Source organism: Diabrotica undecimpunctata, chromosome 4, assembly GCF_040954645.1.
Source record: "Diabrotica undecimpunctata isolate CICGRU chromosome 4, icDiaUnde3, whole genome shotgun sequence".
NCBI classification, from domain to species: domain Eukaryota; kingdom Metazoa; phylum Arthropoda; class Insecta; order Coleoptera; family Chrysomelidae; genus Diabrotica; species Diabrotica undecimpunctata.
Window position 1 is genome coordinate 98567628 of NC_092806.1, and position 21032 is coordinate 98588659.

The 21032-nt window shown below is 29.7% G+C and overlaps 1 protein-coding gene across 1 annotated transcript in view; it reads left to right on the top strand.

Moving 5' to 3' along the window:
• LOC140439823 (beta-galactosidase-1-like protein 2) overlaps positions 1-14944 on the top strand; it is a 53805-nt gene extending 38861 nt beyond the window's left edge. Inside the window, exons 2-4 of the mRNA XM_072529975.1 lie at positions 4935-5306; positions 11725-12075; positions 13974-14944. Of these exons, the coding sequence (XP_072386076.1) occupies positions 4935-5306; positions 11725-12075; positions 13974-14926 (1676 nt within the window). The 3' untranslated portion in view covers positions 14927-14944. The remainder of the gene's footprint in view (positions 1-4934; positions 5307-11724; positions 12076-13973) is intronic.
• Positions 14945-21032: the final 6088 nt, after the last annotated feature.

Consider the following 21032-nt stretch of genomic DNA (forward strand, 5'->3'; position numbering starts at 1 on the left):
GTTCTTCGAGAACAGTATGAATATGTCGTAGATGGCTTGTTATATCCGGTGAGAAAATTAATAAATCATCTATGTAATGTACAACAAATTCTCCATGCCTATTTAAAATTGTGTGTAATGCGCGAACCAAAGCAGCGCATGCACTTTGTAGTCCAAATGGTACTACCCTAAATCGGTACACCACTCCGTCGATAGAAAAAGCGGTATAATTTCGACACTTTTCTGCCAAAGGTATTAACCAAAAACTGTGTTTCAAATCGATTTTGGAGAAAATGTGTGATCCTGTGATTCGTCCAAAAATGGCTTCTATGTTCAAAGGCGCTTCGTATTGCGCGATTGTGTGCGAATTAATGTTTCTTGCATCTAAACATAATCGCAAATCACCATTTGATTTTTTTACGCATACTATCGGGTTGATATATGGAGAGTCACATCTTTCGATCACCTTGTCTTTAATCATATTTTCAATTTCCTGTCCGACGCTTTGCCTGTATTTATACGGGATTGGATATGTTTTCGATTTAAAATTTTCTAAGTTTGTAACTTTAAAAGAATGTTCATAATTTTTAGCCACTCGGCTTTCTTCATTAATGAGATCTCCATAATTTTCTAAAATCTTCTCTATTTCCTTCTCCATGTTTTCTCCACATATTATTTTTCTTTCATCCTCAGTTTGTTCACATGTGTTCACTGTCCGTATTACTTCTTCACAAAATTCTGGATTCTCGTCCATAATTGCCATTTCTTCTCTGTCCTCTTCCGTTATTTCTTCTTCTATTTTTTCTTTATCTTTAATTTCTATCTGGTATTCCGAGCACCATGTTTCGGCTCCTTCCATTTTTCTGCTTATAACTTCCTTTTTTTCCTGCTTTCTTTTCGAACTCTTCTTCTTTTTTTTTTATTCTCTTTTCCTCTTCGGATTGATTTTTTTCTTGAGCTTTCGATTTATCCTCTACCGTCATATTGATTTCTTTATGTTTTTCTTGTCCATTTATCCTTTCAGAAAATTTTCTCCTATCTGTTTCCTTTTCTTCTTCTATGTTGTCTGGTTCTGCTCTGATTTCCAGTTGATTTTCCGAAAAATTGATGGTGATATGTTTTCACTCAATTCATCAATTCCCGCTATCATATCATGATTTAGATCTTCGATTACCACACATTGCATAATATAGAATTGGTCTCCCACTCTGATCCGTACTCCTAAACCTTCGTTTACTGTCGTCAATTTTTTATTATTTGCACCCACTAAAGCAACCCTCGGAATCTTATACACAAATCTGTCCATATTTAATTCTTTTACTAGTTTTTTATTGATTAACGAAATTTCCGATCCAGAATCAATCAGAATTTTAATCGCTTTATGTTTTATAAATGCATCTAAAAAAATTAGACTGGAATTAGAATTTTGTTTTTCGTTTCCCGCCAACTGTATAAACTCTCTCGGGTGACAAAATATACCGGAGAGTTTTTTACTTTTGTTTAGTGGATGCCTTATTGAAAATCCTGTCTGGATTTATTGAATACTTCTTCTTCCTCCTTTTCTATTGCCACATGATTCATCTCTTTTCTGTTTTGTCGTTGGAATCTCTGATTATTTCTATCGTCCCTTTGTTCGTTCGTATTCCTATTCGGAGGATTTTGTGCATCTCTATTCCTGTTGTGATTTTCATTTGTTCTATTTTGTGTATCATTCCGGTTATCGTAATTTTGTTGTCTATTGTAATTATTGTAATTTCTCGGCCTATATTCGTTTGTTGATCTGGGATGTCGGTTTCTCTGGTCATAATTTGATGAATACCTTCTTCCCGCTCCATTATATTGGTCATGTTGTCTTCTATTTCTTATTTCTTTTCTTTTCGCTTCTTTTAATTGAAGGAATTGGCACAAACTATCAATATCTTGATAGTTTCTCAAAATCACGTGATCTTCCAACGTTTCCTCAAAATGTCTGCTGATCATTTCTACCAGCTGTTCGGTAGAATATTTGTATTCTAGATATTTTGAATTGTTATATATCTGCAAAGCATATCTTTCTTTAGATATTCCCATTTTTTCGTGATATTTTCCATTCTGTAGCTCTTGGTTGATTTCTCTCTGTTTATTTTTCCCCCAGAAATAGTTGAGAAATTTATTTTCAAAATCTGTCCAATTTTCAAACTCATCTTCCTTGCTTTCATACCATAACGCTGCTCCTTCTTTCAAATGGTTTCTAATTGTTTTTTTGCAATCGTCAAAATATCTAATATGTTGTAATTTGGTTTTCAAATTTTTAACAAACGGTACTGGGTGTGTTTTCCGAATATCCCCGCCAAATTGTATTTTCGCCTCGCTTGTTCCATGGATGATAACTTCTTTTCTCTCTACCCCTTTTAGTTCAATTTCTGCCATTTGTTTTTCATTTTGCTTTAATCTTCTTTCTATTTCCTTCCTGTCTTCTTGTAGCGCCATTTCAAATTTTTCTTCTAACTGTTCTAATTCTTTTTTCTGTACAGTCTTAATATCTTTCATTTTAGTTTCTATTTTTTCTCTCTGCATCTCTAGTTTCCTCTCTGTTTCTTCTTTGACTTTTTCTAAACAGACTTTTACCTCATTTTCATATTTGTCAAAACGCTTTTCCATTTTTCTATCATTTTCTTCTAATTTTTGTTCTATTGCTAGCCTTGTTTCCCGTTGGTTTTCTTCCATTGTCTGTTTTGTTTCTTGTTGATTTCTATCAATTTTCTTTGATGTTTCAATTTGGTTTTTCTCTATTGTTTGTGTCTGTATTTGCGTCATTGCTAATAATTTTTCCAGCATCCCTGTTTCTTTTCTTTCCTCCATTATTGTAGCATTTCCTTCATTATCCGATCCTTCATCAATAATTGTTTCCTCTTCTCCGTTATCCTCCTTCCTTTCTTGCATTTTGCTTTGACTCCTTGTGGTCGACATGTTGTTTCTTTTCGTTACTGTTTTTGTCCCCGCCAAATGTGAAATTTTACAACACTCTATATGTTTCAGAACACGACAATATTTCTCCCCAAATGTATTAAATTTTCACGACAAATATCAAATATGCAATCAGTAAAATTCAAATAATTCAAAATAAATATCAAATGTACGATTGGTAAAGAAAATAAAATCAAATAATTCAATAGCAGTAAATATCCACTAACTACGATCAATCAATAAATCAAATTTATATTCCCTGGAAAAATTGTCAAAATACTTTCAAATTCAAATTCCCTCAATGTTATATGTTTTTATCTCTGGATCACCTGTACTTATTCCAGATCTCTTTCCCTTCCTTCAAATGTAAAGCTGCGATATTTTCAAGCCCCACGTTTTGGAAGCCAGTTATTGTGATATTTAAAGTCTTGGTGCGCCAAGCAATAATTAGCTAATTAATTTTTTTATTATTTAAAATTATTTAAATGATATGATTATGACTCTATCACAATTTTTAATTCTTTTATCTCAGGGTTAAATTCGTGCTTCAATATCTATGCTATTACATGTGAAAGGTAAGGTCCAGAGAATACCGGAATAATAAAAAACACATATGATCTAACACTATATATTGAAATAAAAATAATGAAATAATTCACACTTAAAAGTTTTCAATAAACAAATCTCATATAAGGATTCTCAAAATTTTGTTCTCCGTACGTGAACAATCAAAATTAATGGTACAAACAATATTAATTGAAAACTCAAAATCCCAAACTATTCTAACTCTCCTAATCAAAATATTTATATCCTTTCTAAATTACGTGTAAAAATTGTGTTATCAATAAAAGAAAAAAACTGCAGAAAACAAAAATATCTCTCTCTGATGATGAGTGGTCCAAATCCTTGTTCCTTGTAGACTGTATTATCTCCTCTCAACCGCTCCCTATGTAATCAGCAATCTTACAACAGATTGTTGCAAGTATATCGTCCTTAATGATCTCCTTCAAAAGCAACAATCATTCAAATTATGATAGCCTTTCTCCTCTCGATAAACTGAATCTCTCGTTGGCCTGAGTGAAAAATGACTCTTGGAATATCTTCTCTTTACGATAAACTGAATCTCTCGTTGGCCTGAACAGTGACTCTTGGAATATAAGTAGGAAAATATGACTTACAATATTTTGCTGCTTCAGCTTCTGTCAGATACACTAACTCCACAAAAACTCACTAACATTCAACACTACTGCTTGCTACTTCTTGGGAACCACCAGAGAACAATCACTGTTCGTCTTACAGACTTGGAAAACCAACTGATTATCTTTTCTCTCTCCTCAATCTCGCTAAACTTTTTCCTACATACTTATCCCACCTTTTTCAATCTCTGCCAATCAAAACTCGTCACAATTCCCCCATTTTTTCATTTCGATAACAAACAAATTTTTACCTATAATTATAAAATTTCCTAAAACTTATTTACAAATAATATTTTCTATAATTCTTAAAAACTAACAAAAACCTCTTTCTAAAATCTCTTCTATTTGTCTCTAATCACTGCATTAATGTATTTTGGAAAACCCCGTTCAATTGTCTTTGGATTTCACTTAAAATTATGCGGGTCACTCAAGTATAACAAAGAAATAATTTATGCAAAGCTTACATTTTGTTTAGTACAGGTAATCCAAGATTTTAATAACTTTCCTTCTTCGAAATGTTTGTTGGATATTATCCTACTTATCTGAATTATTTTAATGTTTTTGAACTTTGAAATATTTTTAAACAAACCAATATTTTTCTCGATTTTACATATCATAACAATATATATATATATATATATATATATATATATATATATATATATATATATATATATATATAAAAACTCGGAGCAATTAATTCTAGGCCTCGTATGTGTTTCGCTTATTTCGATGTAAGCTACATCTTGTGTAATAAAGTGCTTTTCCTTATAAGCAATAAATACTCTATTAAACAATATTGGCATATTTTAGGAGAATTTGATTTTGGAGACAGTGGTAATGACATGTCAGATTTTCTTCACCTTCAGGAGTTTCTCAAAACAGCTCAAGAAGAAGATCTGTTTACTATTATTCGATCTGGCCCATTTATTTGCGCTGAGTACGAATTTGGTGGACATCCCAGTTGGCTACTAAGACACGACGATATTGACATGAGGACTACTAACCCGACTTATGTGAATTTTGTGGCAAGATGGTTCAATATACTTTTACCGATATTGGCTGCTTTTCAATTTACCAGGGGAGGTCCAATTATTATGTTTCAAGTTGAAAACGAATATTCTATTTCTGGACGACACGACCTGCAGTATTTGTTAACATTGAAGGACTTGATGATTAAAAATGGTAAGCAAACTTGTCTTTTAATAAATTGGATCAATAGGCATAAACATGATTGATGAGTTTGATGTTCCTACTTTTTTCATACAGGAGCAGAGTACCAAATTATAATATTCCACATTTTAACGGTTATCTTTTTTAAGAATCTTAGAAAATTATAGAAGTTATATAAAAATATAAAAAAATCATAAAAACAATATACATTTGAATTAGTTACGGTATACATTTTATTAATTTATATTTTATGATCCAGGTTAGAAAATGGTGTATAATGTGTCTCCATCTTTTCTTCTCTCTGACACTATTTGTACAGATTTTAATTCAGGTTCTTAGATACTGGTCTATTTTATTTTCCATCTAATTCTTGGTCTTTCTGTTCATTTAACAATCTCATATCTTAAATTACTTTTATCATGTTATTGTCCATGCATCTCCCAAATATGACTTATTATATTATTCTTTGCGCTCTAATACGTCTTGTAATTTTTGGCTTTTGGTATATATAGTGGTTTTGCTTTACTATCTGCAGAGAATATATTCCATCCATTTACTTTAGGTTTTTACCTCTAATGTTTCAATAAAACTTATTTGTGATTTCAAGACTGGTAGTAATAATTATATAAGAATAAAACACTGAAAACTTTGTTTTCAAACTTCCACAAAATTTATTATATTATTTTATCACTCCAGCTGTTTCGGCAGAGTGCCTTTCTGGAGTGCTTTTTCTTCACTTGAGAAAGCCACTCTGCCGAAATAGCTGTAGTGATAAAATATTGTTATAAATTTTGTGGAAGTGTGAAAACAAAGTTTTCAGTGTTTTATTGTTATATAAAATAAATTTTCGTCAAGTAACGGTCGAATCCATCACTTATAGTAATAATTGTTATAAGTAAAGTATTTTTTTCTTTAGTTTAACAAGATCTGAAGTTCTGGAATTCATCAGTATTCATTCTTCCCCAAACACCGTGTATTTTGTTTCTGCTACAAATTCTTAACATTTTGTGTTCTTGTATATTCATTTCTTTCTCTATTAATTTTGTTAAAGTTCAGGTCCCGCTGGCAAAAGTTGGTGTGTATTTTCCATATGCAGAGAAGCCTCCCTTAAAATTATATTTGTATAGTTTATCAGTATTATTACTGGTGTATTCAAGAATAAATTCTTCCCTTAATCGAAAAGTAATATGAATATAGGATGTCCTTGTCGTAATGCTTTGTTTTCAATAATTTGAAATGTTTGCAAATTGTGCTAGCGGTATTTAATTATTCTGGCTTTTATACTATATATCACAGTATACCTAATGCCTAGGTAGGTAAAGCTTTTTTAATTGTTTTTTTTTTCTTCATATGACGAATCACAGCTTACCAATGGTGTATCATATTCATATATACCATAAGTCAATTGGTCACAATATGATCGATGTATAAAAATAGAATGTTTAAAAAAAAAAGTGTGTACCATTTCTAATTTTATTCAAATTTCTTTAATTAGTTCTATAATTTGTTAGTGTAACTGTTTTTCATGTTGCAGTATTTCACGACAAATTACATTTTCCCCTGGGTGTTTATCTTTTCTTGGTTTTTGGGCATTATGGCCTCGTAACTTTGTTTGGCTATATTTGTTTCTTCTTCCATTTCTTCTGTTTCGTTCTTAAAACTATTTTTTCACCTTTATTTTTGTGGTTGAATATCTATTTATATTTTCATCTTCTCCCTCTATAAATATTGGTTTTGTCTGATATCTCCTATTTTAGTCTTAAATTTCCGTTTAAAGTTTTTGTGAATTCCTATTTTTAAATCCATTTAAATATTAAGCATTCACTTGGATTTATTATTATTTTTAATCTTACCTCTATTATTAGCTTTAATATTGTTTTAAATTCTTCATTGACTTTTGAAGTTATACTTCTATACGCGCGCTCCACGTTGGAAATTTGTATGGGAGTGAATCTGTGAAATCATTACATGTAAGATAATGAGTAAGAGAGAGACAGAAGATATATTTTCTCTCTCTTCCTCTCTCGAATATAAAAATGTTCCTTTTGTATATATAATTTAATATTATATATGTTATATAAAAATATATATTTATTAATATTATTATTTATGTGATATGTTTTGTATTATTTATTAAATGTTCATAATTATATTATTCTTTTGTATTTCAAAATAATAATCTCAATAAATCACTGTATAATCCAGAACTGTTAATTTTGAAATACATTTGTGTCATGTCCTCGGTAGTGTAGTAGCCAGTATCCCTGCCTGTCACGCGGGAGACCGGGGTTCGATTCCCAGTCGGGGAGGACTTTTTTATTAATATTATTACATTATTGTCATTTTTAAATACTTATGGATATTGCATTTTAATTTGTATTGTATTATTATATATGGAATTATGTTGCACTGTATTGTAGTGTATTTTTTTATGTATATTATTGTCATTTTTAAATACTTATGAATATTGCAGTTTAATTTGTATTGTATTATTATATTAATAACAAAATAAACTATGAATTTTACTGCAGAGTATGTGTAAAAAAAATTTGCATTCAACTCCTTTCATACATATATGAAAATAAAAATATACATTTTCATCAAAATATTGATTCAATCCTTCATTGTTAGTAAGTTGTTATTAATTATGTTTCTCTTTCTGCTATGTCTTACCTATAGAATTACATATGTAATGATTGTGCAGATTGACTCCTAAATAAAATTGTAACGGCGAATGCGTGTATAGAAGTGTAACTTCTACCGGCAGTCCCACTGGACTGCCACACCCGTTTTTTTTATTCATTATCTTCCAAACATATTGACCATTTAAAATTATTGCTTTTATTTTTGCTCCCCTTTGATTTACTTTTTGATGGTCATTGTTTAATATAAGTTTTTCTCTGACTGTCATCTGTAGCTTTCTCCTACATCTCTGTTTTCTTTTAAACGTTCAAAGCCATACTTTTTCTATTTGTGTTCATTCCTCTGTTATAGGGTATTCCAAGAATATACGACTGTTTTGGATTACTTCGACAACGAATATTTTACTGTGCAAGTAGAAGTATGAAGGTAAATTGGTCTAATCATTATTCCAATAAAAAGGATCTACTAGTATGACATCTAAACTAAAATTATTTCAGTTAATAGATGTTCAGATAGACGCACAATTTATTGTGAAATTTAATCCTAAAATAACAAAAAATTTTACACAAACGCTACTATAAATAAATATAATGACAGACATTTGGGTAATCTTTCCCTGAAATGTAAACACCAAAGAGGCGTGCCGCCGGGTTTCTTTGATATTACACTCTTTTATTACTTTATTAGGTACTACAACTGTAATAAAAAGAAATATACTACTTTTAATATAAATGAAAAGAAATTGGCAGAACGATGGTTCAGAAACCAGAAAAAGGATTTAATATTTCACTTTATTAGTTTTAAAAATTTGTTTGCTTTGAGGGGATGTACTCTTAAAAGTTCCGAAAGTAACGGGTATAATATACCGGCTATTGATAACTAAAGTAACAAGTCGTTACAGGTATTAAAAAGTAACGAAAATTTATATACAGTTTCATATATCGCCGACTGATTATGGCTGTGAATCTGATCGTTGATGATAGTATTAGGAGATTAGGAGAATAAGAGAATAAGTAAGTTTTTTTGTTTTTTTTTAATACTAATTGAATATTCGACTAAATAAATTACACTATTTGATCACTTAAGCATTGTTACACTTCGTTTAAATAACTCAGTTCAAAAACCAAATTGTTTACAATACTAAACTTAATGATAGTAATTATATACTTCAAAATCTGAATTACTGTTCTATAAACTATTAACTCTATATTTATATCATAACTTCATATTTAAATCTAAGGTTTATATTTGTCATAACAGTATTTTAAAAATGGGGAGAATTTACTTTTGTACAATTCAGCACATTGGACCATTTAAATCGATACCTTAAAGCGAATTTAAAACAGTCGTATATTCGTGGAATGGAGTATATTAAGTGGTCCACCGTGTATTATTAGGCCATTTCAAATAAATAAATAAGAATAAGACTTACTCACAATCAATTTATTCTACAACCAACGACCGATTTCGCATACTATAATTTGCTACGCCTTTTCAGGTCAACGGTACATGGTAAATTAAATGCTGAAAATATAATAACCCATATCAGGGTGCTATATGGTACAGAATATGCAGCAATTATGCCAATAATATATGTGTGTGATTATTAAATATGACTTTAAAATTGATCAAATAAAACAAAATAAAACTTAAGTGAAAAAACAATTTAGTAAAATTAAAATTAAATAAATAAATATTACTTACAGGCCGATACAAGGATTGTTATTAAATGTTTGAGAAAACATACTTAAAAAAACTGTTATGGTAAACTGGTGACAGGTGATCATCGGCTTTACTGCAACTCTTAAAGAATTAAGGGAAAGTGGTTGAGGGGAAAAATATATTAACAACTAAACTAGGAATGTAGTTATTGTGTAAATTGTTTGTTGAAAATTAAGTGTGATGTGTTATATTATTTAAATTAATATTTATTCAAGAGGTATATATTATTGTTAAAAGATAGATGTTTTATTTTTAAAGATAGAAGTTTGGTGTGCAATAAATCCAACTTGTAATTATTTAATTAAAGATAAACCAATTTTGGTCTGTATTTGAGCAGAAAAGAAATTATAGTGATGTCAATTAAATTAAAACCACTTAAGGACAAACAGAACACATTCAAAAAGACAAAACAGATATTGACTTTAAAAGGGGGTATTGTGTAGCACTACATCACTTGTAAGCAGGAGGAACTGGCAAACAGGAATAGTTTTTTAGTGTCTAATAAATTTTTAAGAAGTAAAATTGGCATAGTTGTTTTTCTTCTTCAAGTAGTTGTAGGTTAAAGTGTGACAGTTCTTCTTCTTTTTTATTAGTACTCTAAATAGGGTTAACCAACTATATGATGTGTGAAGTAAACCAAAAAGACTGATATAGTAATTGAATATTTAAACGAATATTGTAATCTAATTTTATAAATAATATTGGTATACTTTTTATATTGTTTTATAATGTTTATAAAAGTTCCTTTTTTTATGGCGAAAAATTGACATTTTTGTACTTTCAATTGTCAATTTTGCATAAACTGGGTCAAATTTAATGCAACATAGCTTATAATAAAAGTTTTTTATATGTACATACTTTCATAATATTTCACTCATTGTACTCTAAAATATTGAATTGATACAATAAAAATATAAATAATTGAAAAACTGCACCTGTTTTCTGCACCTTAAAAGTACTATTCAAAATTATAACCAACAGTTTGGAATTGCAATCAATTGGAGGTTACTTCAGTCATTGCTCTACATAACGCTCTGTGGGATCCAAAAATTCATTAATTAATGCACATTTCTTTTTTCTACAACTTGGGCAATTACAGTCGGTTAAAATTTAATTAATCAATTAATGTAGCAAAGAAAGTTTACTTAATTTACTAGACAATTTGGACTGGGATTAGTAAACCGAGTATTCAAGAGGTTGAACCGAACATAATCTTCTGTAGTTTCTATCATTTATCGATAGTCTCGATAAAATTTGGCAAATTAAAGCAATGTAATATCTTATATACTAAAACGCTAAGCCCTTTTCTTGTCCACCACTTTACTCAAAAACCATATTAGATAATTAAAATATTTTTTCGGAATATTATTAGTATTACGTATGAGATTGTCAAGATATACTTTTGGTACAAAAATTCACTTCCGGTTTTGAGATGACCAGAAGTTAAAATTTACTTTAAGTTTTAGACCCCACAATGTATATATGGATCGAAAGGTCTCGTCGAGACGAATCTAAATATTTACTTCCGGTTACGATTCGACACCGGAAGTGACCCGAAACGCTCATAAAACGTCAAGATAGAGCAAATCTGACACCGGATTCGTGATCAGCATGCAAAATTAACTGCTAGATGATAACATTGTAACAAAAAACATTGTTTTCGACGAAATATTTCGTGATATTTAATACACTTTTTACTTGCATTATTATTGATGAATGTTATGTATATTCTTGCTTATATTGTTTGTATTGATCTCTTAATTTTTCTCGCAAAATAAAAATTCCATTTAAAAAACTCGATGTCGAGTTGGTCCGCTAGTGTTATGTTATTTGTTTAAATTATAGTATAAAAATATATTTATTTTAAGCGAAATTAATACTTAACTCACTAAAGAATACATTAGTGATCTTCTTATGTCAAGAAGTAAGAGTAGACTATGTAAATTTGCTGTGATACCAGGTGTATCAGTTGTATATTAGTTTAGTAGAGTACTAATCCAGTATAATAATCTTGCCAACATACTATTATATTTATTTAAGTATAAATATTATTTACTTCTTACAGGTATTGTGGAATTGTTGGTCACATCGGACAATCCACAGCATGGTACCTACGGGACGTTGCCGGACAATTTCCTAATGACTGGAAACTTTGATCAGGATATTAGGAAAAACTTAGATACACTTAAATCATACCAACCTAATCGTCCAGTGATGACGATGGAGTATTGGGGAGGATGGTTCGACTACTGGGGTGATTCTCACACTACTAACAAAAGTGTTGAAAATTTCAGATATAACTATGAGGAGATCTTAAAATATCCTTCTTCTGTTAACATTTATATGTTCCACGGCGGTACCAATTTTGCATTTTTGAATGGGGCTGAGAATTTAAAATTTGACGAATGGGAAACAGGTAAATTTTAAAGATAAGGGAAAATAATATTATAAAATTTATATCCACCGTTTCATAGTATAATTAATAGAAAAAAGTTATTTCTTGCTTGAAATACAGAACTCACATTTTTTGCTTTCTACTAAATGATATTAGATTTATTTTTTTTTATTTATTTTGCAACTGCTAATTGTCACATTAAAGAATACTGTATACAGAAGAATTCTTTGCCTCAGGCGTGTTATTTTACTTCAAACTCGTTCGAGCCAAATTATGTGATTTTGTATTGTGTTGTTTCTGCCGTGTATCTTTTATTAATTGGATGATATTTGTATTCTTAGTTTATTTCTCAGAGTGAACTATAGTTTCATTGCTTGGACTATTTGATATACTATTAATTTGTTAATAACAGATCTTCAAATTTCTTTAGTGAGATACCTCTAACAATTCTATGCCAGTTAAATACTTCTGGCATATATTTTTGAAGTAAAAATTTTTGCCAGTATCCTTGAGAAAAACATACATATCTTAAGTAGGACAGAAAGATTGACTTGACGTCAGCAAAAAACCGGTTAAAATAATGTAAATTGTACACATTTGGCGCAGATCGTGTAACCCAATGATTATTTAATTAGAAAAATAAATTACCTATTTATTTAATTACCTCTTTCATATTTTATAGTTATTATTAAGAAACTCATAGATTTTTACTAAAACAAGATGTTTCGACCATAGTCTTTTCAATAACTCTTGAATGAACAATTTTGAACATATTAAGTCTTAATTCTGTTACATAGGATACTCTTTGGAAGGTAAAACCCTATTGAATTTGGAGTTAATACATATTCTTCTTCCCGTATTCTTGTGCCGCAACTTCCATTCTTTCTATCAATAAGTTAAACTGCGCTGCAATAAGTATTACTTTCTATATCAAATAGTATCCTTATGATATGCTCATATGCTGATTTTTTTTGCTTCCTGTATATATATTATATATATATATATATATATATATATATATATATATATATATATATATATATATATATATATATATATATATATATATAAAAAGGGGGGTTGAAGTTAATTTATAATATGTATATATACATATATATGTATATATATACATATATGTATATATATACATATATGTATATATATACATACATATATATATATATATATATATATATATATATATATATATATATATATATATATATATATACATATATATCAATATCAATCCATTTTACCAACATGTCCTACTTAAGCTTTTTCCACTAGGTCTTCTTTCTTGACATACTTTTTCTAACACACTCATTCTTAATTTTGCCTTTATTTGTTGTCTCTCTACTTATCCATCTTAGTGTTGTTATTCTCTACACACGCACTCATTATTCCTTTTTCTTTCTAGCTGTTTAACATTGAGTTACGTATATCATAGCAGGTATTATGGGGTTTTGTAGAATTTTCCTTTTAGTAGCATGGGAATCTTTCTATCACTCTATTTCTACATAGTGCATAAATCTCCATCTATTTCCTGATTACTCTATAATACCGATCTTAGGCACCTAAAGCTACTACTGTTCTAAATCTCTTTCAGTATTTCCTACTAATACTATATGATCAGGATATATTAAGCACCCGTAAGCCAACCTAGTGCTGTACCTCTTAAAGTTTCCCACATACCCTAGGAATATCATTTGATCCAAATTAAGGTAGTTTAGCAATGTGCTCGTATTATTACGTACTTTTGTAAAAATACAAGTATATTTTATAAATATATATATATATATAATATATATATATATATATATATATATATATATATATATATATATATATATAAAATATACTATATATATATATATATATAATATATAAATATATATATTTATATTTTTTAATTTTAGATTACCATTCAATCGTATCCAGTTACGAATATGTTTCTCCCCTGGATGAATCTGGCGACTACACAGAAAAATATTGGGCAGCGAAACAGTTGCTAGAACAGTATAATCGTATTAAAACTGCTCTTCCTGCCGTACCAGCTGCGCCCAAGAAAACAGCGTATGCAAGTGTAAAAATGGAACAAGAAATGTTTTTATATGACATGCTTCAGTCGATTACTCCTACTTATTCAAAAAATGTCATTCCCATGGAAAAACTTGATATCAACAACGGTAATGGTCAAAGTTATGGGTACATAGTATATCGTAAAACGAATTTAAATATACCGGCAAACGCAGTCCTTAAAATAGAAGGTAGAATTTGTGACACAGCAATGGTACTAGTGAACGGGATACTGGTATCCCCTTGGTTGCAAAAATCTGCAGATTTAAATGGCTTTGGAACATCTAGGATATTAGATTCTACTATTACTCTCACATCTAAAGGTTTAACAGGCGCTACTTTAGATATAGTTGTGGAAAATTGGGGCAGAGTTAACGTTGGTGTGTATAGACAGTTTAAAGGTATTTGGCAAGGTAATGGAATTAAACTTAATAATAACTACATATACGACTGGACTATCTATCCTTTAGAATTTAAAAGTTCTTGGACGAACAACTTATCAAACTGGAAAAATGTACTAACAAACTCCATAGGTCCTGCTATGTACAGGGGTACTTTAACAATTAATGGTACTCCAGAAGATACTTTTGTGTACATGGAAAACTGGAAGAAAGGCATTGTAATCATAAACGGCTTCGTACTTGGGAGATATGCAAGAATGGGCCCCGTACAGACATTATATTTACCAGCTCCTTTTTTAAAATCAGGGATCAATAGCATTATAATTTTTGAACATTTTAAACCCTACGCAACAGTAGATTTTAAGACAAGTCACGTATATAATAGTTATTAAATAAACAACTTTAATTTATTGACTTTTTTTGAGAGAACAACAACAAAAACTGGTAGATATAGTTTACGAATATCCAATAGTACCCACTCTTTGTGTTTAAAATATTTCAACTATCATTGTCACGTTACTATAGAAACTACATAAGAAATGAAATATATTTGGCAATCAACCTTCCAAGTTTGGATTAGCCAGTTTAATTTAATTTCCTAGCATTTTCATATTATCCTGAGAGTTGTATGTCGCCGGATGTAGATAGACACTCTTACATACAGTGATGAGTGCCTTAAGAACCGGCAACATAACGCAAAAGATAGAAAACATAATACGTTGTGAAATAAAAAGAGATGAAAGTAGTAGAGGTGGGAAATTATCGATAGAAACCTCTAATTTACATTACATTACATTAGCACTATCGATAGTTTCCCACCTTTAGACGTTAGCTTATTAGCTAGTTGACTTCAGTCATAATATTACAAGTATGACGTCGAACATTAACATTTTTTAAATTTCGTATAAAGTAAAAACTGATTGAAGGCAATAAAGCAAATGTAAGTAAACAGTTTAATTAGTAGTAATTTGATAAATACATAATAACAAGCTATGATAATTCTGTATTGAGAAGAGTGTATGCGACGTCTCAAATCACAGTTTTTTATTGATCAATACTTTAATTTTGGATAAAAACATACTCGTACTTGAACTGTTTTTACTTACATTACGTGATACGTATTACTATGACTGAAGTCAATCAGCTCATAAGCTAACGTCTAAAGGTGGGAAACTTTCGATAGATCTAATGTAATGTAAAGTAAATTATAGGTTTATATCGATAATTTCTCACCTCTACTACTTGCGTCTCTTTTTATTTCACAACGTATTATGTTTTCTATCTTTTGCGTTATTTTGCCGGTTCTTAAGGCACTCATCCCTGTATATTTACAATCAGAGTGTAATATCGGGTAAAGAGACAATTTGGGTCAGTAAAAATGTTTGATAATAATTGTAAATATTATATTTAGCCCTGGTCTGGTTATACAAAAATCATCGATTTCACCGCAAAATGTTTCGCAGATATCTGAAGCTTTTAAGACATAGGTGGGGGTTACTAGATGACGAATAGATAAAAAGATACTCCTATTTTTACCTTGCGTTTTTTTTTAAAAATAATGTATGGTCAGAATTTGATTTTTTATCTTGATAATGAGTTTTTTCCCTTATAATTTAAATAAACAATATTTATACCATTTTTTTATATCAAGAATATCTTAATTTTCCGGTTTTTTCAATTAAAATTGATAAATAATTTACGGAGATATTTGCACTAATTTTTAAATCAGCTTAAACTTTAAAAAAAGCAGTTTTTTTGCACTAATTTATAAATTTAATTAATTTTTTTATTAACAAAAAAAAATGTTATTAATACATTTCAACATTGAGGAATTACCGTCCTTTAAATTTGTGCGTGAGTAATTCAATTTGTTTATCCCTGGGACTAATTATTTAAACCATTGAACTTTGTGCAAGTATTGAGCAAAATCCTACCCAATCAACATCTCGTCTCGGAGAACAATATGGAATTTCAAGATTTAGAGTAGGTAAAATTTTGAAAAGACATGGATACCGTCCCTATAAACTTCATAAATCCAACGAACAATTCCCTGGGGATCAATATAGACATTTAGAATTTTGTCAAACTGCAATGGAAATGTCACATCAAGATGAACATTTTTTAGAGAACGTTTTGTTCACCGATGAATGTACGTTTTCATTGCAGGGCCGTCACAATTCAATGAATGCTCGGTATTGGTCTCGAGGAAATCCTCGTCAGATTTATGTCGCTCGTACCCAGCGTCCTCGAAAAGTAAATGTTTGGGGAGGCATAATAGGGAATCATGTCATTGGTCTATTTTTTATAGACGGTATGATGACTGGGCGGAAATACTTGGAACTTCTGCAAAATCAAATTGTCCCAGCCCTTCGTAATTTACCAATACCTTTCGATTCCATATGGTTTCAACACGATGGTTGTCCCGCACATAATTCTCGCATCGTCAGTGAATATCTCAGTGCGACTTTTCCTAATCGATTGATTAGTGGCCACGGAGATATTTTTTGGTCTGCAAGATCACCTGATCTTGCACCTTGTGATTTTTTTATGTGGGGATATATCAAGTCCAAGCTATATGGAATTGAAGACGATAGGCCTAATTCTCTACAAGAATTAAGAGAAAAGATCTCTGATTCAATGAGAAGTATTAGTCCAGAAACATTAACTAATCTTAGACGAAACTTTTATAATAGATTGGGTTATTGTTCTGCTGCTAATGGAGGCTTATTCGAACACTTATTGTAAATACATTTCATTAGAATAATTTTTTTTATTTTTATAGAATTTCTACCTATTTAAATATTTTTGGAAGTACATTTATTTAGAACGTTCTTTTATGTTTGAACAATTATTACTTTATTTTCGAAAGTACGACATTGTTTTTTTAATAAGATTTTTATGTTTTACTCTCAAATCACAGTTTATTATTGATCAATACTTTAATTTTGGATAAAAACATAATCGTACTTGAACTGTTTTTACTTACATTACGTGATACGTATTACTATGACTAAGTCAATCAGCTCATAAGCTAACGTTTAAAGGTGGGAAACTTTCGATAGATCTAATGTAATGTAAAGTAAATTATAGGTTTATATCGATAACTTCTCACCTCTACTACTTGCGTCTCTTTTTATTCCACAACGTATTATGTTTTCTATCTTTTGCGTTATTTTGCCGGTTCTTAAGGCACTCATCCCTGTATATTTACAATCAGAGTGTAATATCGGGTAAAGAGAAAATTTGGGTCAGTAAAAATGTTTGATAATAATTGTAAATATTATATTTAGCCCTGGTCTGGTTATACAAAAATCATCGATTTCACCGCAAAATGTTTCGCGGATATCTGAAGCTTTTAAGACATAGGTGGGGGTTACTAGATGACGAATAGATAAAAAGATAGTCCTATTTTTACCTTGCGTTTTTTTTTAAAAATAATGTATGGTCCGAATTTGATTTTTTATCTTGATAATGAGTTTTTTCCCTTATAATTTAAATAAACAATATTTATACCATTTTTTTATATCAAGAATATCTTAATTTTCCGGTTTTTTCAATTAAAATTGATAAATAATTTACGGAGATATTTGCAAAAAAAGCAGTTTTTTGCACTAATTTATAAATTTAATTAATTTTTTTATTAACAAAAAAAAATGTTATTAATACATTTCAACATTAAGGAATTACCGTCCTTTAAATTTGTGCGTGAGTAATTCAATTTGTTTATCCCTTGGACTAATTATTTAAACCATTGAACTTGCCCCATGAATGATGCTAGACTCATTTAACAAATTTCATAGGATTCTTTAAGACTTATACTATCTCAGAAGTTAAATGAATATTGAGTTTTCATCGAAATTATTTACAAAATAAACGTTTAAAAAAGGGGTATGTTTTGTACTTATAAACAATTGTAATAACTTCTATATTTTTCAAGCTACAGACTTGTACGTACAACCATTGGATAGCTGGTAAAAAAACTCACATTTAACAAAAAAAGTAAACCTACTATGAACAATAGGAACGAAGTTAGCGACATTTTTTTTGTTAATTATATCTCCATTGTTTATAAACATTAAGAAGTAAAATTTGCACTAATTTTGAATAAAAATCTAAACTTGATATTGAATTTTATAGCTATAAAATTCATCCAATTTTTCGAAACTTAAAACCTTTCGAAACGAAGTTACTTTCGAAAGATCGACATAGGAAAGTGGAGGGGTAACTGGTTTAGCTCCTCGTTGCAAAATGTAATATTATGGTTACGGATTTATCATTCAAAAGCTTCAACAGTTCTGTAGGAATTTCATCAGGTCCATTTGCTTTTCCATTTTTAGCGTTTCTTATTGCGTATTCTACTTCTTCTTTCAATATGTCTGGCCCAGTTGCATTGATTATCTGAGTTAAGTTGTTTCTATCATCTTCAAATAATTCATTCAGGTATTCTGTCCTTTTTTTATTTTATTCTCTAGATCTACAATAAGATTTCCATCTTTGTCTTTAAGTTTACCTATTTGGCATTTCTTTATGCTTCCTGTTATCTCTTTAACTTTTTTGTGCATATTGAACGCATCTTACTTTTTCTCATAGGTTTCCATTTCTTCACATTGTTCTTTAATTCACTTTTTTTTTGTGTGTTTTTTTTTTGTTTTTATGTGTTTATTTCTTTCTTTGTATTTGTCTGGGTAATTCTTCATCTTTCTTCTTTGTTCCATCAAGTCTAGTATATCTTGTGTCATCCAGCCCTTATTCTTTGTTGTTGTTTTTGTAAGATGTTTCTTTTCTGCTGTTTGTATAGCTGTATTTATGTACTTTAATTTTTGTTTAACGTTGTTTGTATCGTTAATTTATTGCTGCACTAAACGGAGGTTTTCATTTATTTCTTCTCCTGTTTCTTGGTGTATTTTTTTTTCCAAGTTTATTTAAATCTAGTGCCTTTCTGTGTGGTCTTCTAATCTTTTTTGGTCTCGCCTCTACCGGGTTATGATCTAAGCCTATATCAGCTCCTGGGTACGTCTTAGTACATTTAACAGCATTATGATACCTCCTTGCTATCATAATGCAGTCTATTTGATTTCTCACTATTTTTCTTTGGTATGTTGTGGAGATATCCATGTATATAACCGCCGAGGAGGTAATTTGAAAAAGGTATTTGTTATTACGAAGTCTTCACTTTGGCAAAATTGAATCAATCGATCTCCTCTGTCATTTCTGTTTCCAAGCCCATATTTTCCTACTTGTTCTCCTACATTACCTTTACCCACCTTGGCATTAAGATCGCCCATTAATATGTTAATGTATGGAAAGACTGACTTAATAAGTCAAGACAAACAACCTGCAACAAAAAGGTTCAGACCTGACAGTGAAGTCGAATAAATGAACCAAATTTTAACTTTTAAACCGATGTATGTAAAGAAAATAAAAAAAGTAAAGTTCAATAAACATTGCAAAATTTAATAAGGCAAGTGATGAAAAAATCGACTTATTTTATCGAAGCAGTAAGGCAGATTAGATTAATATTGTATATCATATTTGTAAGAAAAATAGAATAAAAATCAATATTGTTAATTATAAAAATAAAAACAATTATAATTAATATAAGGAATATAATAATATAATATAATGTGTAAAAAATTAATAATAAATTAATAATGTAAGATTTTCCTGGATTTTCCGAGATTTATGGGGGCTGAAAATTATGTCATCATTATTAATACTGCGACAGACTATTCGAGCAAATTAAAAAAAAGTAAGTATTTAGGGTGAATTTCAAATGGACTCAATTTTTCCGAGTTTTCCCATATTTTCCGGCCAGTGAAATCTATGTAGTTATTCATATAGAGCCCAGAATAAAAAAAAGAGGCTTGCAGCTGCAAAGGAAGCCGAGATAATGTAAATTTTTCCTACGTGTTGTAATTTGAAGATCCGATGCCGAAAAAAAAATGGAGCTGAAACAGATATCCTCTCCACTTTCCTATGTCGATCTGAAAGTACCGTCGTTTCGAAAAATTAGATAAATTTTATAGCTATAAGTTTTAACATAAAGTTTAGATTTTCATTCAAAATTTGTGCAAATTTTACTTCTTAATGTTTATAAACAATGGAGATATGATTTTTTTAAAAATAGTCACTAACTTCGTTCCTATTGGTCATAGAAGGTTTTTTATTTTTTAATGTGAGCTTTTTTACCAGCTATCCAATGGTTGTACGTACAAGTCTGTAGCTTGAAAAATATAGAAGTTATTACAATTGTTTATAAGTAAAAAACATACCCCTTTTTCAAACGTTTATTTTGTAAATAATTTCGATGAAATCTCAATATACATTTAACTTCTGAGATAGTCTAAGTCTTAAAGAATCCTATGGAATTTGCTGAATGTGTCTAGCATCATGCATAGGGCAAGCTCAATAGTTTAAATAACTAGCCTCAGGGATAAACAAATTAAATAACTTATAAAATATTTGACTGATCGGGGGCAAATTTCGCACAAATCTAAA